Genomic DNA, 18,893 nt, shown 5'->3' with positions numbered 1-18,893 from the left:
ATAGTAGCCTAAAGTTAGTCTTTTAAGAATGAAAGGACTTTTTTCCCTCTTGTAAGCTAATTGGTATGGTGTGATAAGCAGAGGAATCAACATTTAAGAGATTCAACAGGTTGAGCAAGTTAAAGGGCATATTTATATTCCGTAACTTGGATCTGCAGAATTGCACCTATGAGAGCACTGTTTGGGTAGGTAGCATGATTGAAAAAAATGATGGGAGTAGAGAAGTGGTCTCTATCACAGTCTCATTTTCCCACTTGGAGTAGTAGTGAAGTCACCACTGTAAGAATTTGTTAACGAATGTGGTTTCCTGCATTGCTTTTGGGAAAGAAAGAATTCATTTAGCTGAGATACCCCCTAGAGTTAAATATTGCTTACATTAGATATAATATTATGTAAAAAAAAAAAAGTAATTGATTATTAAATGAAATATTTAATGAAGTCAATATTCTGTGAACTAAATCTATTTCTATAAAAAGTTATGGGCTGTTAAGCATTTATGTAGTAGTGAAAAGCTTAGACTTCAAAATGCTTAGACTTACGACTAAGTAATTGTGTAACAAGCAAATTTTTTAGCCCCTCTAAATCTTACGTTTTCTTATCTATAAAATGATGATACAAAAATGAATGAATATTATGCTGAGTGAATTAGTAAGTTCTCATTATGTATTTTATATATAAATATGAGGCTGGTTTTCTTTTTTTTCTCTTTTTTTTTCTTTTTTACTTGTATAGCATCTTTTTATTTTCTTTACTATTACTTTAATGCACTTTAAGACTGGTTTTCTTATATGACGTTCATTTAGGAGTATCAGTATCACTTCCTAGAGTCTTCTATCTGATTTTCTCTATCCAGACATAGTGTCAAGTGAAAGTATTTGTGTTAATTAGTATACAGGTAATGACACTATTGAGGCATAAATATCCAACATAGAAAAGCAATCAATACATTTATTTCTTGAGAGAGTTAGGAGGGTGGTGTAATGTCTTAGAATTGTATCACTTTAGAATTATATTCCTCTAAAAATCCTTGCTCCTTTTTTCCCCTCAAACTTCATTCACTTTTATTAAGCAGCTGAGAATTGCTGTCCATTTGGGATGAAGTCTATAAACAGATTACATTATAGATGCTAACTCTGGCTAAGGAAATGACATTCTTCTTGAGGATACAAACTAATAAAGATATACCTATAATACCATATGATACTCATAGTATAAAGGATAGAATCAATAAAAGAAATTCTGTTTCTGACTGAGAAGTCTCAACTGTTAGTGCATCAGTTGATTTTTATGAAGGGTGAGTAAAGGTGAGTCAGTGCAGAGGAAGCATAACATGCTCAAAGGCCCAGATATAAGCATAACTTCTGAAAAGTACAAATAGTTTATTGTGACCAGAACATGAGTGTTAGAAATTCTAGTATCGACAAGGAAGATGAGGCTGGAATAGAAAGGATAATCTAGTGGGTCCAGATCATTAAAGTTATTGAGTAATATGCTATACTTAAGAGCTTTGACAGTCCTGAAGACTCTAGGGAATAAATGAAGAATTTCAAGTGGGGCTATAACATCAAGTTTATGTTTTAGAATAATCACTGTGAAATGTGATAAGATGAAGAAATATGTTTCGTTTTCTAAGATTTTTAAGTTTTTTTATTGAAAACAAGACAGGGGAGAGTTCATAGTTCTATAATAATTGTTTCTTTCTTGTACAGATTAGTCCCTAGAAATCCTTTCTTTAGTCATCTGCCATATAGAACTGTTGTGCTTGAGGCAAAACTGATTTAGGAAAAACCCCCACACAGGATGGTTTAAGACAAAGTGCTGGATTTGGAGAAAAGATCTTTGTTCCTATCCAAATTGGGCCACCAACTAGTTTTCTAGGACCTAGGAATGCCACTTAATGTCTGAACCTCAGTTTTCTATAAAAGCTAGGGGTAATGGTGAAACTAATAGAAGAATGTGAAAGTTTCTATTTACTATTTTTTATGTCTAGATAATTTTTGGGTTTATGTATTTGCCAGAGGGGGTGTGTGTGTGTGTGTGAGAGAGAGAGAGAATATGGATTTTAGATGCAAATGTTGAACTTGTGTTTATTCTAGCTAAGGCAGGAACCGATCCAAATTCAGCAGCGTGGGCTGCATATTATGCTCACTATTATCAACAGCAAGCACAGCCACCACCTGCAGCTCCCGCTGGTGCACCAACTACAACCCAAACCAATGGACAAGGTAACTATGGTAATAAAACAATTTATTTTTTTTATAAATGTGAAAATGTGTGTTTGGAATTATATATAAAGTGCATGTGATACCTAAAAATTTCTAATATTCAGTTATAGCTTCGGTAAGCAGACTTTTAAAAAAATAACTTACTTTGAAATAATTGCAAACTTGTATAAAAGTTGTAAGATACATTATAGAGCAGGAACACCCAGATAACCTATCTATCTAATAACTAATAAGTGTTTTATCCCCCTATTAACACCTCCATTTTTTATTACCCTTCCTATCATGTGTCCATGTCCATTATCATTAGGCTTTGTCAGAACCATTTACTACCAACCTATAGGAATGATGCCCCATTATTCCTTAATACTCCCTTCTGTATTAACTCCAGAAATCCATGACCATCATACAGCCCTCCACATCAGTTAATCAGCATTGATACTTTATTACTGTCCCAGTGTACAGTCCTTAATTCAGATTTCACCATTTGTCCCAACAATTTTTATTCTTTATCCAGGATCCCATCTGGTGACATGTTTTTATGAGTTGTCAAGTCTGTTCAGTCTCATCAATCAGGAATAATTTTGTCTTTTTCATGTTATAAAGAGTACAGGCCTTTTGTTTTGTGGGATGATAATCAGTCTAAGTCCCTTCAATCTTTTGTCCTGAAGATGGTGTCCTGCTCATGGTATGGCAAGAATACCTCATCCCTGGAGATGGTAACCATGGTGACTTGGTTATATTAGTGTCTGCCAGATCTCTATACCATAGAATTACCATTTTTCTCTTTGAAATTAATATTCTCTAGAAAGTTATAGTGAGACTATAACCACTATTCTGTACCTCATTGAACTTCTACCCATTGGCCTCCTTCGTTGGTTATTAACACCTGCCTCATTCAGCTACAATTATGATGGTAATTCCTATTTCCATCATTCATTTTACATTTATTAGTTAGTATTTTACTCTGAGGAAGAGCTTTTTTTCCTCCTCCCTACTTCTTTATCAGTATGAATTCCTATTTTATTCAAGGGGTTGTATTTTAGACTATCTTTATTATTTTGATTAGCAAACTGTCCTAGATTTGGACAGTCAGGAGTACCTTCAAGATTGTTCCTGTTTCCTTTTGACATGCCTATTATTCTCTAAGCACTTTCTACTTTCTTGCACAATAAGATGCTCTCTGGGCTCCAGCCCTAGAATCAGCCATTTTTCCAAGGAGCCCTGATTCCTTTTAGTAAATGATGGTATTTAGAAACCAAACTCAGTGTGTTCGTTGCTACAGAAGTGTCATTGCTTCTAGTTCCTTTCAGTGTACAGAGCTATGGAATTTACATGCATGCATACCTGCATAAACGTATATATGTGTGTTTTAAATGTGTATATATATATATATATTAAACTGTACATTCATATCGCCTGCAATTATATTCTTGCACTTCAAGGTTCTTTTTGGCCTTTTTCCTTTTCATGTTTATAAATGGTGAGGGACCTGGTATCCTCAATGTTTTCTTATTTGACACGTGAATTTGCTTACATGCTCAATGTAACTACTCTTCCAAATACATAGACCATCTTCTCTGTCCACCAACTCTACCCCAATGTACACCAGCCAGGGATTCCACTGTCACACAGCACCTCCCTCCCCCCAACTCTTCCACTCAAGGAAGTGACAGAAAAGACCAAAATTGTCCCTTGAAAACTTTAATCTTTTGTTTTTGTTTTGTTCGTTTTTCTTGAACAAGGTGATCAACAAAATCCAGCTCCTGCTGGACAGGTTGATTATACCAAGGCTTGGGAAGAATACTACAAGAAAATGGGTATGTTCTACATTTCTTTTTTTATACATTTAATTAAATTGAAACATTCAGTAAATATTACTCTAGAAGGTTGGAGGTTTCAATAAAAGCATGCTCGTATCATGTTTTTATTACTTTGGATTTTCATTGATTAACTTTTAAAATCTTAAGAGAATAATTGAGCAAGATTGCATTTCAAAATCACTGAACTTTTAAACATTTCAAGGTGATTACAAATAATTCTTAAATTTGTGATTACATAACAAGGAAGTGGTTTTATTTGTAGATCCTTTTGTCAACCACTTACCAATTGAAACTAAAAATTTTCCTACTGGCATGTATGACAGTATTACCTACATTTTTGTCAAAGACAGTTATATATGTTAGGGGCCAAAATGGCATAGCTTAAGTTCTAGCATGCCAAAGAAATATTGGTTGTGGTATTACAGTAGTGTCCCCCATTTTCTGCAGGGGATATAATATACTCCAAGATCTCCAGTAGATGCCTGAAACCAGAGATAGTAAATTTATAAACTAGGCACAGTAAGAGATTAATAATGATTATAAAATAGAACGATTATGATGATAAGTAAAGGATTTCTTGAACACAAGCACTTACAAGACCGTTGATGTCATAACCAAGACAGCTCTAAGTGACTAACGTGCATGTAGCATATACAGCGTGGATATGCTGGACCAAGGGAGATGGTTCACCTCCTGGGTGGGAGAAGTGTGATGGCTCAAGATTTTGTCACACTTCTCAGAATAGTGCACAATTTAAAATGTGAATTGTTTATTTCTGAAATTTTTTACTTAATATTTCTGACCACAGTTGACTATAGACAAGGGGAGACTTGTATTTTTGCTTCAAAATAAGCATATAAGAAATAACTTACAGTGACAGAGGAAGTTAAATAGGATTTGCATATGTGAAAAAGAAAAAACAATCACCTAGTAAGGCCATTTTTATTCAGTAAATGTAGAGGACATACTATATGCCAAGCATGGTGATAGATGCGTAGAAAGTGATTGTGGGAATAACAGCTAGGAACTCTGCCCTTCTGGTTATCATATTCTAGGGGAGGTACAGTTAATTACTCTGCAAATATATTAACACAAACTGCTGTGAATTAACAGAACTGTACCTTCAGTGACACTTCACATGTACAGATTGAGAAACAAGGTCACAGCTACTAAGTGGTGGAAGTAGAATATCCAAAATTTGGCTTTTTTAGGGACCATTTGGAACCTGATGTTATATTTCTGGACAAGTTGTTTACCAGGGGCTTATGCTCTTACTCATTTACAAACAACACAACTTCTATTATAGCCAGTTGTCATAAAGGAAAGTTAAACAGATAAACTTGCTTATCCTTCACTGGTATAGAAGGTATATAGATGGTAGAATTTTTCATAAAATACAGTCTACTTGTGATTCTCAATGTAAATTTTAATGTTTTCTTTGTCGAAGAATGTCATTTTCCACAGGAAAAAATGTCCAGAAGGGTTATTATAGTGGTATTTTTTTGCATAAAAATGCATGTACCTGGTGATAAGGATTTTTTACACAGCTGATTTCTGTTTTAAAAAGGAAAAATAATTTTCCCTGTTAGAATGACTTTCCAAGAAAGTCATGCTGCATGTTATTCTTGAGGCTATAACAGAATTTATGTTTTTTTGACCCAGCTTATTTCAGGCAGTTCTACAACTGAAATTCTGCGAAAAGAAACTTAAAAAAAAAAAAAAAAAATTCCTTTTAACCTCAAAACGGTATACTGTACTTAGGGTGATCACCTAATTTATTGTCCAAACTGGGATGCTTTATAGAATAACTAGAAATGCTATTAATCATTTTGTGACAGTGTAGTGGTCAGGACCTCTGGTCATCTTTTATGAAAAAGCTTCACCATTTTAAAGATTTAAGCATGTCAAGGTTAAAAATCATTAGGTCCAACCTGTTTTTTCACAGCGGGTAACACACCAGAGATGTTTCATATATACATACATACATACATACATACATGTATACACACACACATATCTATATATACACACATATACTTTTTTTAAAAAAAAATCTTCACCTAAGGGGATATGCTTTTATTGATTTTTAGAGAGAAAGGGGGAGAGAGAGAAACATCAGTGTGAGAGAAATACTGATCTGTTGCCTCCTGAATGCGCACCAACCAGGGAGTGAACCTGCAGCCTAGGTATGTGCCCTGACTGGGAATTAAGCCTACAACCTTTTGGTGTATGGGACGACGCTCCACACAACTGAGCTACCCAGCAAGGGCTGTTCCCTATATTATTAAAACTAGGTGAAAACAAAGGCCTATTGGTAGACTTAGGTAATTACTGGGGAATGAGTATGTTTTGTTTTATTATATTTTATTGTTTCTTTGCAACATGGCCATTAATATATTTGCTGTTTAGCCTTTTTACATTTTACTTGCCCAAAGTGAGTGGGTATGTTGGATGTAATCTGTAAGGTCTTAATACTGTTCAAATTTTTATTAAGAGTAGATACTTCACTTTGCCTTTCCTTTAATTTTTCATTTTCTATCTATTCCCTACTGACTATTAAATTCTAGTTTTCAAATAGTATGCTGGTCTGTCTTGAATTCTTTGTGGAGAAAGGTGGTAATAAAAATAACTTCATTAAATAACATCATGTTTGACTGAAAATCTTCCTTAACCCCCTCACCTTCTTTTCACTTGTGTATTTTTCTGTAGCATAATGGTCAGCTGTTAATTTTATGAGTCAAGTGGACTAGTTGAGTGATTCCCTGTTATCTTAAAGGAAATGTTGGGTCATCAGTTTTTTTTGTTTGTTTGTTTTTAATATGTCCATTGATTTCAGGGGGCAGGGATAGAAACATTAGTGATGAGAGAGTCGTCATCGGTTGGCTGCCTCCTGCAGGCCCCCAACTGGGGATCGAGCCTGCAACCAGGGCACATGCCCAGACCGGGAATCAAACCAGGATCCCCTGGATCCTAGGTCCATGCTGAACCGCTGAGCCACACCTGGCCGGGTGGTCGTCAGGTTTTTAATGATAAATACAAGGTCATTTTTTTCCTATCAAAGTTCTTTTTGTAGTGATTGGTTGCTTAATTACTCTAATTACAAGGTGCATTACTTGTTCTTTAGCTCTTTTTAGAACAACCACAAATAAGAGACCTTAAAACATTAAATTAATAAAGTTCAATCTTCCAGATTTTTAAATGGAAGGAAAGAATGGAGTAATAAAATATCAGAGAATTAAAGATCTTTATCTCCAAATCTAACTCCCTTATTTGGAGAGGCTAAGTTTTACTCTTCAGTGGCAGAGCTAGGATTTCTTAGGATCCTGAATGTCCTAATTTCCAATTCAGTGCCCTTTTCACCAAATGAGGCAGCCTGTTCCAGCTTTAAAGCCTAATTCCAGCTTTTCCTTGTCAAGAACAGAAAATCCCCACTAACACTGTAAATTTGTTATTGTTTGCTTCTTGCTAAATAAACCTCTGTTGAAACATGCGGGTTAGGTTTTTAAATTTGTTTCCTGAACAATTCTGTATTTCCTAGGGTTAACAGAATTTAGGAGAGAAATTCTTAACGATGAGATTCTAGAGGGTTAAAGAAGGGAATTTTAAGTCATATAAGCAATGGCAACAATCTGGAGAATGGATATTTTTGAAGCTAGAATGAAATAAAATTTTAAATAAGTAAACACCCTAAGGAGAACAAACTGGTTTTCAAAGTAGAGACAGGCAATTCCTATTTGGAAGACAGTAAGTGAAGGCATTTTGGAAAAAATTTGACTTGAGGAAGGCCCTTATAATATTAAGCACTGATATGGTAGACTTGTAACCTTTAGCATATGGTACCTTAAGCCAAGGGGGAGAGAATGGTTGTGGGAAAGATGCTGGTATATAGCGATAACAATGAAAATCTGTTCAAGCAAGGCTGGCTCTTGGGCTGTAATAGAATGTTGTGTGTGATCTGTAGAGCAAGTCTTACCTCTTGAATGAAATGAAATGAAATGAAAGTAAAACTATACACTGTGAAGTTATCTGAATATTAAATAGCGATGTTCTACTAAAGTATAAACTAAACTATCTGGCATCAAAACAGTTTTTGAACTGAGGGAAAGAATAAAGGGAGCAAGCTAAGGACATGTCCAAAAAAGGGCCAGGGAGGTGCAAGAGGCTAGCAGACAGCCAAATCATAAGGAGATTAGATAGCCTTCCTATTTTCAGCTGGGCAAAATTAATCACATTTACCCTTCAGATTGGAGGAGTAGAATGAGTTTTTTCCCAATGACTTCAAGATTGGAATGTCAAGTGTTGACTGACTTACCGTGTTTGTCTTTCACAGGGATATTTGGTTTGGGGAAGGTTGGTTTTTTTAAGGGAATATTAGCATTTGAGGTATTTTCTTGATGCGTCTCCCTGATTCTGCCATTTTATATTGGAATTTGGCCTCTAAAATGAGTGTCTCTTAATGAGATTTATTTCCTAACATAAACCTGAAGTGGATATTGTTGCTTCCTTAACCAGGTTTGACCTCAAGTCAGTGGGTTTTCAAGAGTGCAGTTTGTAAGAGACGTTATGTGGTTTTATTACTCGTTACCAGGCTATTTGGCAGTTGTGTAAATATCGAAAACTTTCAATTTTGCCTGAATTCTGTCTCTTTGTTAGATCAAAATGTTAAGCTCACGTTCTTTTTGAAAGAATTCTGGAAAACAAAAATATGAGAATTTTCTTTATACTATATGAGATTTCTGTGTGCTTTTGCCCATAGAAGAGAGGGGGTTTCTTACATTTTTAAAGATAGTCATAAATCTTAAATTTTTATTCACTTTGACCAGTTTTGTGATGGTGATAGACTACTTTGTAAAACAATGTGTCATGCACCACTTAACAGATACTTTCTGAGAAATTTGTCCTTAGATGATTTCATTGTTGTGTGAACATCATAAGATTGTACTTACCCAGGCTACATGGTATACCATCACATATGCTGTCCATTCTCCGTGTGGTGCATAACTATAAAGTTGCCTCCTTGGCAACATCTAGCAAACATCAAAACAGCTTTCTGTATGTCTGTGCTCCCAGTTGTAATTTTATAAAGCCAACTGAATTACTAACTAAATAAAATCTGTTCCAATAAAGGAGCTAAATAGGAAAACACATGTTTTCTTTCTCCCCAACTTTTTATTTAAAAAATTTTTATAGCTTTAGAAAAATTGAAAAAATAGTACAGCAAATACCCATATTTATATCTTCTACACAGAATCGCCATTTTTTAAAAAGTTTGCTACATGTACTTTGTATACATATTTTATGTGCTTGAGCCATTTTCAAAGTAAGTTACAAATTGTTTGCTCTGAATAAATTATTTCAATAATAGCAACATACAGACCATATTTACATTTCACGGGTTGTGAGAAAAATGTCTTTTGTAGCTATTAGTGTGTAGAGGCTTTGTTTTAATCCAAAGCCTGTTTAAGGTGCATGCATCATATTTTGTTATGTATCGTTAGTCTCTTAATTCAGAAAATTTGCCCTGTCTAGTAAATACCTGCTCACGAAAGCTCTTGAGTTTTGTGTTTCGTTAATCTTGTTGCTTAGAACTTCTTCAGTAGTTATTCTTTATGTCTTTCATCAGGTTATTTTTAAATAAAATTGTGTGGTAATTTGAACACAGTATTAAAACTTTGAACATCTTATTAAAGGGTATCTTATAGATTAGTCTTTATATATATATATTTTACTAATGCGATTAGTAATTTTATAGGTTATTATTCAGCAAACAAAACTTGGCCAGATCTTAAAATAATAGTCTTTAAAAAATAGCTTTTAAGTGGATTTTTGGTCTCAATAGAATTTCTTTTCCCATGAGGACTTGCATTTTATTTAAAATGTGTACGTCACAGATCCAAATGAATAAGAGAGCAAAACAGTAGTAGCCCCGCCCACCAGTCACTACCAAGGAGCCATAGACTGAATTTATCTTTATTGTTAAAAAGTATTAACAGATGTCCTCTTCCCCTTTCCCCCCGTTGGCGCCCTTTACACCACTCCCACCATGAAGCACTTTTAAAACTCAATTTGTAACATTAATAGTTTATAAATTTTGTAGTTGAATCCGCATCATGCCTGCATCTTTACCTTTCTTGGTTAAAATTATGTGGATGGTTTTTTAAATTTTTTATTAAGTGATAATTAAAAGACAAAAAGAAAACAACATTCTTTTCATATATGTGCGTGTGTGTATATATATGTGTGTATATATGTAATCTTTATTGATTTCAGAGAGAAAGGAGAGGGAGAGAGGGGTAGAAACATCGATGATAAGAGAGGCATTGACTGGCTGCCTTCCGCACACCCCTGACTGGGGATCAAGCCTGCAACCGGGGCATGTGCCCTGACCGGGAATCAAACCACAATCTCCTAGATCCTAGGTCAATGCTCATCCGCTGAGCCACACCTCTGGGCTCTAATTATTTTTTATTAGAGTAGTTTTCTGACACTGGTGAAAACAGGAGCAATTCTGACCCTCTGCTTTTGTCTTTATAAGCTGTACTTACAGTGGATATAATTTTATTAAAATTGAGGGGGTTTTTTTTAGGTCAACAAGGGCAGACACAGGATTATTCAAAGGCTTGGGAGGAATATTACAAGAAGCAAGGTATTGTCTTTATTAGAAGTGAGATTCTTTTGGGCTTTTAATTGTGATTACAGCATCAAAGTTTTGTTTTCTCAAAGGTCAAGCCGTTCCTGCTCCTACTGGTGCTCCACCAGGTGGTCAGCCAGATTACAGTGCAGCCTGGGCTGAGTACTACAGACAACAAGCAGCCTACTATGCCCAGACAAGTCCCCAGGGAATGCCACAGCATCCTCCAGCACCTCAGGTATAATAAATTCGCTGATGTGTTAAAAACTCCAGTCATGTTTTCTGCATGTTTACTGTTTTGTCTGTTTGGGATTATGTTTGCCTTTTTAATTTTTATATGGCAAAGTATAACTAAATGAAAGACTGGTGTACTGTTTGGGTTGTTTTTGTTTTTTATAATGCTTTATGGCATCTGAGTGCTGAACATTTCTATAATGTCTTTGATTTTAAAAATAAATTTTTTTCCCCCAGGGATTTGCAAATCATGCAAGAAGCCACCACCATTTATATTAACCAGTTTTTCTTTCTTAAAGGATTCACTCCTGAGTTAGCTCCATTTAAAGGATTTTCTTTAACTTTTTGTGTATTTCTTATGTATCTCTTCTGCACAGGGCCAATAATAAGAAGTGGACAATACAGTATTTGCTTCATTGTGTGGGGGAAAAATACCTTTGTTAAATATATGGATGCAGACGACTTGATGAAGATCTTAATTTTGTTTTTGGTTTAAAATAGTGGTTTTTTTTTTTTTGGTTTTTTTTTTTTGGTTTTTTTTTTTTTTTTGAAAATGTACAAAATATCTATCACTACTGATAGGAGGTTAATATTTCTGTGTAGAAATGAAAATTGGTTTGTTTTTAGTATTTAGTGTAGATGTACACATTCCAGCAAATGTATTTGCAACTATTATGTGGTCAATGCTTTGTGATATAAATGTACTTTTTCAATGTATACTTTCACTTTTAAAATGCCTGTTTTGTGCTTTACAATAAATGATATGAAACCTCCTGTGTCGGTAAGTTGGATATGTGGGTATTTAAAGAATTCATAATTTCTTAGCAATGATAAATTAAGATACATATACACAAATATATAAGCTTTCCCCGTGAAATATTAATTGAATTTTTAAACACTGGCATGTTTTTTCCCCCTTGCAGTATAGTAATAGATTGGAGGATCTTTTCCATTTATTGTATTTGGCTGTTTCAGCACAAGTAATCCTGATATCTTCATTTTTTTTTTCCTTCTGTTTGATTAGAAATTGCATGTGTGTACAATGATCTTTTGGCATACTTCCATTGCATTAACAGTGAAATTTCCTTTTATACATGACCACTGTTTCAGACCTGTACTGCTGCTATAACAGTTAACCTTTCTGTTCTTAATTTGATAATTACTTGATTTCCAAGACTGTTTCAGCATAACTAACTTTAAACAGTTTTCAGATAGTGAATATGAGTAGTCAAATAAGAACAGTTTTTTCATGTAAAGCAACTCTTTCAATGTATGCAATATTAGTGTGTTTCTTTCTAAATTTAGGGTAGAAAAGTGAATAGTATGCAAAAAGTATAATAGGTACAGTGCATCTGCCATTGAAACATTATTGAGGTATGAAAATGTTCGAGCTCTTTTCTTTTTTTTCTTTTTGCAGTATAGATAAGCTTTGTTTTGTAAGTGCACAAGTCCAGTCATTGAATCAACTTAATTTTTTTATGTACTTGAAATCATTTTATTACTCTATAACATTCATGCTGAAATTCTGATATTTTGTTGAAATCCATTGTTTTACTCTGCATATTTGTTGGCTCTTTGCATATTAATATATTAGACTACATGCAAATACAGTCTGTCTTGCCATTGTCTGTTGAAGTGCAGGTTTGATCCAGCCAGTATAGAACTAGCTCTGTAGGGGTGAGGAGGACTGTGCTGTGTATCATCCTTGATTGTGTTCCTTCAAGGAGCATTGCACTGTAAGTACATCAGAATGACAAATTGATGAACTGCAACAGTATCTTTTTGTCAATGTTCCACATAATGTAAATGCCATACTTTGTGTGAATATTATGTTGGAATACAGTGCTAATATCTTGGAAAACCATAACTGCTTTTTAATTTAACATAGAATAACACATAGGTCTGTTGTTTTTTTTAAGTGAGCTTACTGGGTAAGTATTTTTGAAATGCTTTAGCTATAGCTAAAGAAAACTGATCATTAACAAAGTTGAATAGTATTACTCATTGGTGCTCCTAGAATATATTGTTTTTCAGTGTAAAATATGCATATTTTATATGTTAATAATGAAAGACTTAAAATGTATCAGACAGAAGTGGTTTTCAGTTTGCAAATATATTAAGCAATGTAGCAGTTTTAACACCATTTCATAAATATATATTAGTTCTCGGTGGGGAGCACCATTTGTTGTTTTGAATATACTGTAAAGGAAGATGTACAAGAACATAAATGTTGAGATTACCTAGGGTAGAAAATTAGCAGTACAGTTCATTGTGGATATTTTGAAATGTTTTTGATTGTTTATAGAAGTTAGAGTGACTTCCCTTACCCTTATATAGATATGGATATGTAGCTCTAGTTTGAAGTTTTAATAGTTAAGGAGTTATCTGTTATCTTTAAGAGTAGGGTATTGACATGAACAATTTCAGTATTTTGCATGATACTGTTTTATAGATGACCTTTTAGGAAAGTGGTACATTTATTAATTAAACTGAAGAGATAGTTCAGTTGGATTCAGTATCATAACTCACAAATTGGAGGCTGTTGATTTTGATTCGTTTAAAGTTTAAAATCTTTATTAATTGCAAACAGTGCAATTATTTATGCTTCACAGTGCCTTCCCAGACCTTCCACCTTAGGTTCTGCTGCAAAAAGCAACAGGTAAGCACAACCTAAGGACATATATAAATAAATATTTCAGTACATTAATGTTGTCCCTGTGAGGTTTTTGTGGTTGTGTATTCAAAAGCAATCTGCTATTGCTTCCCCAAAATGTATTTGTTATTTATGCTATTTCAGTGGAAAGTCTGTAAGTTGTTCAAACAACTGTTTACATTTCTGGTTAATGTTTTTTATTTGAATTTTTTTTATGAAAACAAGAAAGAATGATGAGTAGATTGCTGCTGTAATTGAACTACATCACACTTTGTAATCTTTTACCAAATATAGAAAAATTGTTGAAATTAAGAAAAGACCATAGATTTAAAGATTTAGGGAGTCACTTTGTCAGAAAGTTCAACAGCCTTCACAATCTGTTTCAGATTGACAGGACATTTTCTTTGCCCTCCAAAGCTATGGAGTCTTTATTTTTTTCTTATTCTTGAACTAAAGCAATTCAGTGAGGACATAATGGGTGAGAGTTTTATTATGACTCCTTTTTAGGCAGTTCGGGTTTTATAACTTTTATATACACTGAAAAAGGAAAAAATTATCAAGAAAACTGGCAGTATGTTTTCATAAAAGGCATGTGCATCAGTGAAATGGTAACTGTTTAGCAAATAACCTTTCATAATCTGTATAACCACCAGTATTTTTCTGATTTATAATACTTTAATAACTGACGCTGAATTTCATTTTTTGCCAGTTTAAAGTGTTTGTGTGTTCTTATAGAGTATTTTAACTGGTACATAATTTGAGTTAAGATGAATGTTTTAAAGCAGCATCATATCAGTTTTGTTTATTCGATTTCTAAAATGTGCTGATCCTTTTAAAACTCCTGCTTATCTCTACAACAAAGAAAAATATTCAAAAATACTGCCTTCATTTTCACACACAGTGCTGAAGATGCTGCAAGCACCAAATCATAGCTCATAAAATCAGGTCCTGAGATAGTTACCCATAAAGAGGAATCCTTTGAGTGTATGCCATTGGTGAGCCGATGAGCATGGACCATAGAAGGGCTCAATGTAGAAGGTAAAATTGGCGAATCATAATTGAGAAATATGAAATGTATTCCCATACATAATATGGTATAGGGTGTAATGTACCTGCTTTTGCTCACTTCATTTTAAAGTGCTATTCACTTGCTCTTAAATGTTCCATGAACTGTTAAGTTTCATAAGTTTTAGTTATTGCACCGTGTGTGTGTGTGTGTGTGTGTGTGTGTTGATAGTCAATGATAGGTATGTTAAGATTGATAACATAAAGGAGCTCTTTGAACGTTAAGAGATTGTCAAGTTTGGGTTAGCAGTAGTGTGCATTTTTACAAAAGAATACAGATGAATGCTAATAGATATTGGGGCATTGTTTCTGTCTTACGAGAATTTTTTATCGTTACCATAAGCCTTCACTGATACTGCAAGCATTTTTTTTTTTTTAATGGCGCTAATCTTAACCTTGAAATAAATGGAAACAGAAAAGGTGAGCCAGTTGGTTTGAATGCGGTGGATGTTAGGAGTGGTAGAAACATTGTTTAGTTTAGATTGAAATTGAACTGATTTATTTAGCACTTAAAATTTTGACTTTTTTTTTTAAGATCTTAGTGTGGTGATACTTAGAATTCTTATGTTTTGATGTTTCTTTTAGAAATGAGAAGTGCTTTTATTTTTAATTAAAGAAAATGGTTTTAATACTAGAACTAGTCGTTTAATACTAGTTGTTTATAAACATTGTAAAACATCCTTAGACAATACCTTGGTAGTTAATTCATAAAGATGGGTTTGGGTAGGAGTAGCAGAGTACATAAGAGGGAAATAGGAATGTATACAGAAAGGATAATGTTTCATTTGTGTGAATACTCTGCCAGAATCAGTTCTATTTGCAAAGTTATCTGTTGTCTAGAATAGGGATGTAGAAATTAGTAATCAATGAGGGTCTTATTTTTATTTCTTGAAAATTCTGCCTCATTTTAAAATGTATTTTAACAATACCTGAAGATAATTTTGACTCTGAAAATAACTTTATTTTTTGTTTAGTCAATTGAGTTTTATTGCCAAGTATAAACTTCTGAGGGATTTTTTACATTGATGCTTCTAAGAAGCAAATAAATCCAAGGGTTTTATTTTCTTCATTTATACCCATATAGAAACTCTTAAATGTATTTGCACATATATATATTTTTTCTTATGCATGCTCGATGCATTTTCGTCCTGAGAAAAGTGTTCTCTACAGAAACTACCCGTGTGTAAAAAGAAGATTGGCTTAAAATGGCTACTGTGATGGGAACAGTGTCTTAGGGAGATGCAGCTTGGACTTGAGGTAAATTGAATACTTTACAAACTGTGGTTTAGAGTTTGCTTTAATGACATTGTATGTAAAAGGACACAAGATTGCTGTAATTTTGTATTATGGTTTCCTCAATAAAAAAATAAATGTACATTGATGAATATTACAAGGAAGTGTATTTTGTCTGTTTTCTAAAATACTGAGACTTTTTTAATATAGAAGTTACTTTATTATGGGTTTACATTGTAAAATAAAACTGTCTTCCAGAAAATTAAAATATAAAACAACTTGATAATAGAACATAGTAACTATTTACAAACTCATTTTAAAGACCAGAATTTGAAATTGAAGACTGCCTTTTTTTCTAAATCTAATCCTCTTAGATGTTGAAACCTTCAGTTATGTTGAAAGTGTGTTATCCTCTGAGACTACTAATACAAAGTTTCTCACTGAAATTTGTTCAGGCAAGGTCACAACATAAATTTGTTTTATAAACTTGAGCATATATTACACACATTTGAAAAGTACATTTAATAATATTTTCAGCATTCAGAACTCTGTATAGGCAGTGGTTTCTATCCAGTTTTCTCTGGCATTTGTTTCTTAAAAGTCTTTAATTTTTCTCTATGCTCCCCCTTTCCCATAAAAGGAGTGGTACCCCAAACCCTCACACATCTGTTTCAGAAAGGTTCTGAAACTGCAACCACCAAAATGATGTACTAAGGAAAAACCTCCACTCAAATTGATAGGTTCCAAATTCATTGTCTCAGCTATTTCAGACTAATTTTAGGTGTAAATAGCTCATAGATGGCATACTTTTGTGCAAAATAGTGAGTTATTTATGATATTTTTTAACATATTGCTGTGAAAGTAAGGGAAATGCACAGCCTTTGTAATAGGTTCTGATATAATATTTGAGTAAATGTTCCACTTTCCCTGTTAAATGCACATGAACTGCATAATATGGCGATGAATCTGGTGCTCATTTGGAAAGGAGGAAGGTATTCTTTAGATGAGCTTGTGTTTTGAAGACTGTTATGAAAAAGAATAAGAAGTCAGCTTAGTGGCACTTCTGGTTTCCATTTTTGGCCCCGCCACAGAAAAGATGGATGCAGTAAGAAAGTCGGAGAGAGAGAGAGTTCCCGGCAGAGGGAAGGGGAGCTAGTAGTCATCAGCTAAAAAAAGAAGAAGAAAAGTCATTCTTTTTAAAGGAAAAAAAATTTTTTAAATAAAAGTATTAGATTTTTCAGAATAAAAGTATTAGATTTTTTAAGGAGTGGTTAATTCTTACTTTCAATTGTAAGAATACAGGTACTAGCTGCAGAGCCTTTATTGTTGACTGCTTTACACATATACTCTCCTTCATCTTCTGGGAAAGTTTCTGGTAAATAAAGGCAGTAAGTTTCTCCTCTTTCAATATATTGATAGTCTTCTCCATCCTGCAGTAGTTCTCCTTCAAACCACCATGTAATTTCTGGTTTGGGTTCTCCTGTTACTTTAACCGTAAATCTCACAGGCTCACTATCTACAACTGACGTGTTCTTCAGAGGCTTCTTGAACCACGGCGCTCCTGACCGGGTTTGCTCTTCCTCCTCGGGGGTGGAGCCGTTCATGATGCTGCCCTCCTCTTCCTCCTCCTCTTCTCTTTTCTGTGTTAAAATAAATGCATCCAACGCGTCACTTTTACTGTAGCAGCATTTACTATAGCGGCGGTTTAGTGACAATCTTGAAGGCAAATGTATTTTTCCCCCAAAGTAAAGAGCATATAAATACATAGCTGTGCACCACTTAGTGACAGGGTACTTTCTGAGAAATGCATCGTTAGGTGGTTTGGTCATTGTGAGAGCATCATAAAGTGCACTTACACAAACCTAGACGGTGTGGCCTATTGCTCCTAAGCTATCAACTTGTATGGCATGTTACCGTACTGAAGAGTGAAGGCCATAGGCAGTTTAACTGTATTTGAATATGTAAACATCTAAACAGGAAAGGTACAGTAAAAATAGAATATGAAATGTTTACAGAACATTCCAGTGACATAAAAACGGTTTATTATCCCTCATATAAAACTGGTTTTTAAGAGCATCTTTGAAAAATAAAGGATATGTTTGCCTGGTACCTTTTGTAGTGCTGCATCAATTTCCTTTTGTTCAAACTGCATCCGTAGTAACTTTTGTTCTTCAATTCTTCTTTGTTCTTCCTCTTCTCTTGCCTTAGCCATTTGTTCAAATCTAGCTTTCATGTTCACTTTATGAGTAAATGGAGCCTCGCTTTTTTTTGCAGGTTTGACATCAACATCTTCTTCCTTTACAAAAGTGGGCCAAAAATAAGAATTGTTTGTTTTCTCCAAACCACCAAGAACTACATGTTAATAGTTATGAAGTTGTCGTTTATAATAGGCACAAAGTAATTAACATGTTTTGTATACATATTTGTGCTACACTGTAGACAGAGGTTTTTCCTATCCTTGAGTTTGGGAAAAGATGCAAGGTTTATTTGTGAAACATTCTCTTAACTGGAATCCTTTCTGCCAATGTAAAGGTCATACAATATCAGTGGAATCCCAGTGTCTATTTCCCCAGTTAACAGTGCTTGTTGCCCATACTGAATAACAGAAAAGGGTGGGGATACTACATACTGTAATAATTAAAATACTCCCTTATTTCCCACTTCATGATCTCCTTTGTCACCCTCATTAATAACTCAGATGAATGCCATCCAACCAATTTATTGATGGTCAAATGGCAGAGAAGAGTGCAAGTAGAATAATGGGAAAGCAACTTGAGAGGCAGTGACGAACTTGGGGAAATCACTGAGGTCAGGAGTGGTTGTGAATCATCTATCTAGGGGTAAGAGTTGGAAACCATGGAAATAATTAAAATTGAAAGTAATTTAAGAGTAGTGTTTCACCTGTAAAATAGTGTGAGTCTATAAAATCAATTTAGTGATGAAATCGATGGCCTTAAGAGTTTTAGTCCAGTGGGATTATATAGCTAGTTAATTCCATGGTTTAAAGTACTTTAGTCATATTTGACAGTTTT

At 34.1% G+C, this 18,893-nt stretch overlaps 2 protein-coding genes across 48 annotated transcripts in view; one reads left to right on the top strand and one right to left on the bottom strand.

The window, feature by feature from the left end:
* The window catches only part of FUBP1 (far upstream element binding protein 1), a 34,780-nt gene extending 18,759 nt beyond the window's left edge, over positions 1–16,021 (top strand). For 6 of the 42 annotated variants that reach the window (XM_081144110.1, XM_081144107.1, XM_081144135.1 and 3 more), the window contains 6 exons: positions 2,097–2,234; positions 3,968–4,042; positions 10,632–10,691; positions 10,769–10,914; positions 13,523–13,569; positions 15,799–16,021. In XM_081144110.1, the coding sequence (XP_081000236.1) occupies positions 2,097–2,234; positions 3,968–4,042; positions 10,632–10,691; positions 10,769–10,914; positions 13,523–13,569; positions 15,799–15,832 (500 nt within the window). In that variant the 3' untranslated portion in view covers positions 15,833–16,021. Of the gene's footprint in view, positions 1–2,096; positions 2,235–3,967; positions 4,043–10,631; positions 10,692–10,768; positions 10,915–11,147; positions 11,684–13,522; positions 13,570–14,464 lie in introns of those variants that run through there. The other 36 variants (XM_081144123.1, XM_081144121.1, XM_081144113.1 and 33 more) reach the window with 16 other exon arrangements.
* A 675-nt stretch (positions 16,022–16,696) lies between these two features.
* The window catches only part of NEXN (nexilin F-actin binding protein), a 37,890-nt gene continuing 35,693 nt past the window's right edge, over positions 16,697–18,893 (bottom strand). For all 6 annotated transcript variants that reach the window (XM_081144144.1, XM_081144143.1, XM_081144142.1 and 3 more), the window contains 3 exons: positions 17,972–18,157; positions 17,144–17,501; positions 16,697–17,027 (listed from right to left, as the gene is read on the bottom strand). In XM_081144144.1, coding sequence (XP_081000270.1) covers positions 17,014–17,027; positions 17,144–17,501; positions 17,972–18,157 — 558 coding nt within the window. In that variant the 3' untranslated portion in view covers positions 16,697–17,013. The remainder of the gene's footprint in view (positions 17,028–17,143; positions 17,502–17,971; positions 18,158–18,893) is intronic.

This window comes from Miniopterus schreibersii (assembly GCF_964146895.1).
Source record: "Miniopterus schreibersii genome assembly, chromosome: 8".
NCBI classification, from domain to species: domain Eukaryota; kingdom Metazoa; phylum Chordata; class Mammalia; order Chiroptera; family Miniopteridae; genus Miniopterus; species Miniopterus schreibersii.
This window is presented reverse-complemented; position numbering and strand designations above follow the sequence as displayed.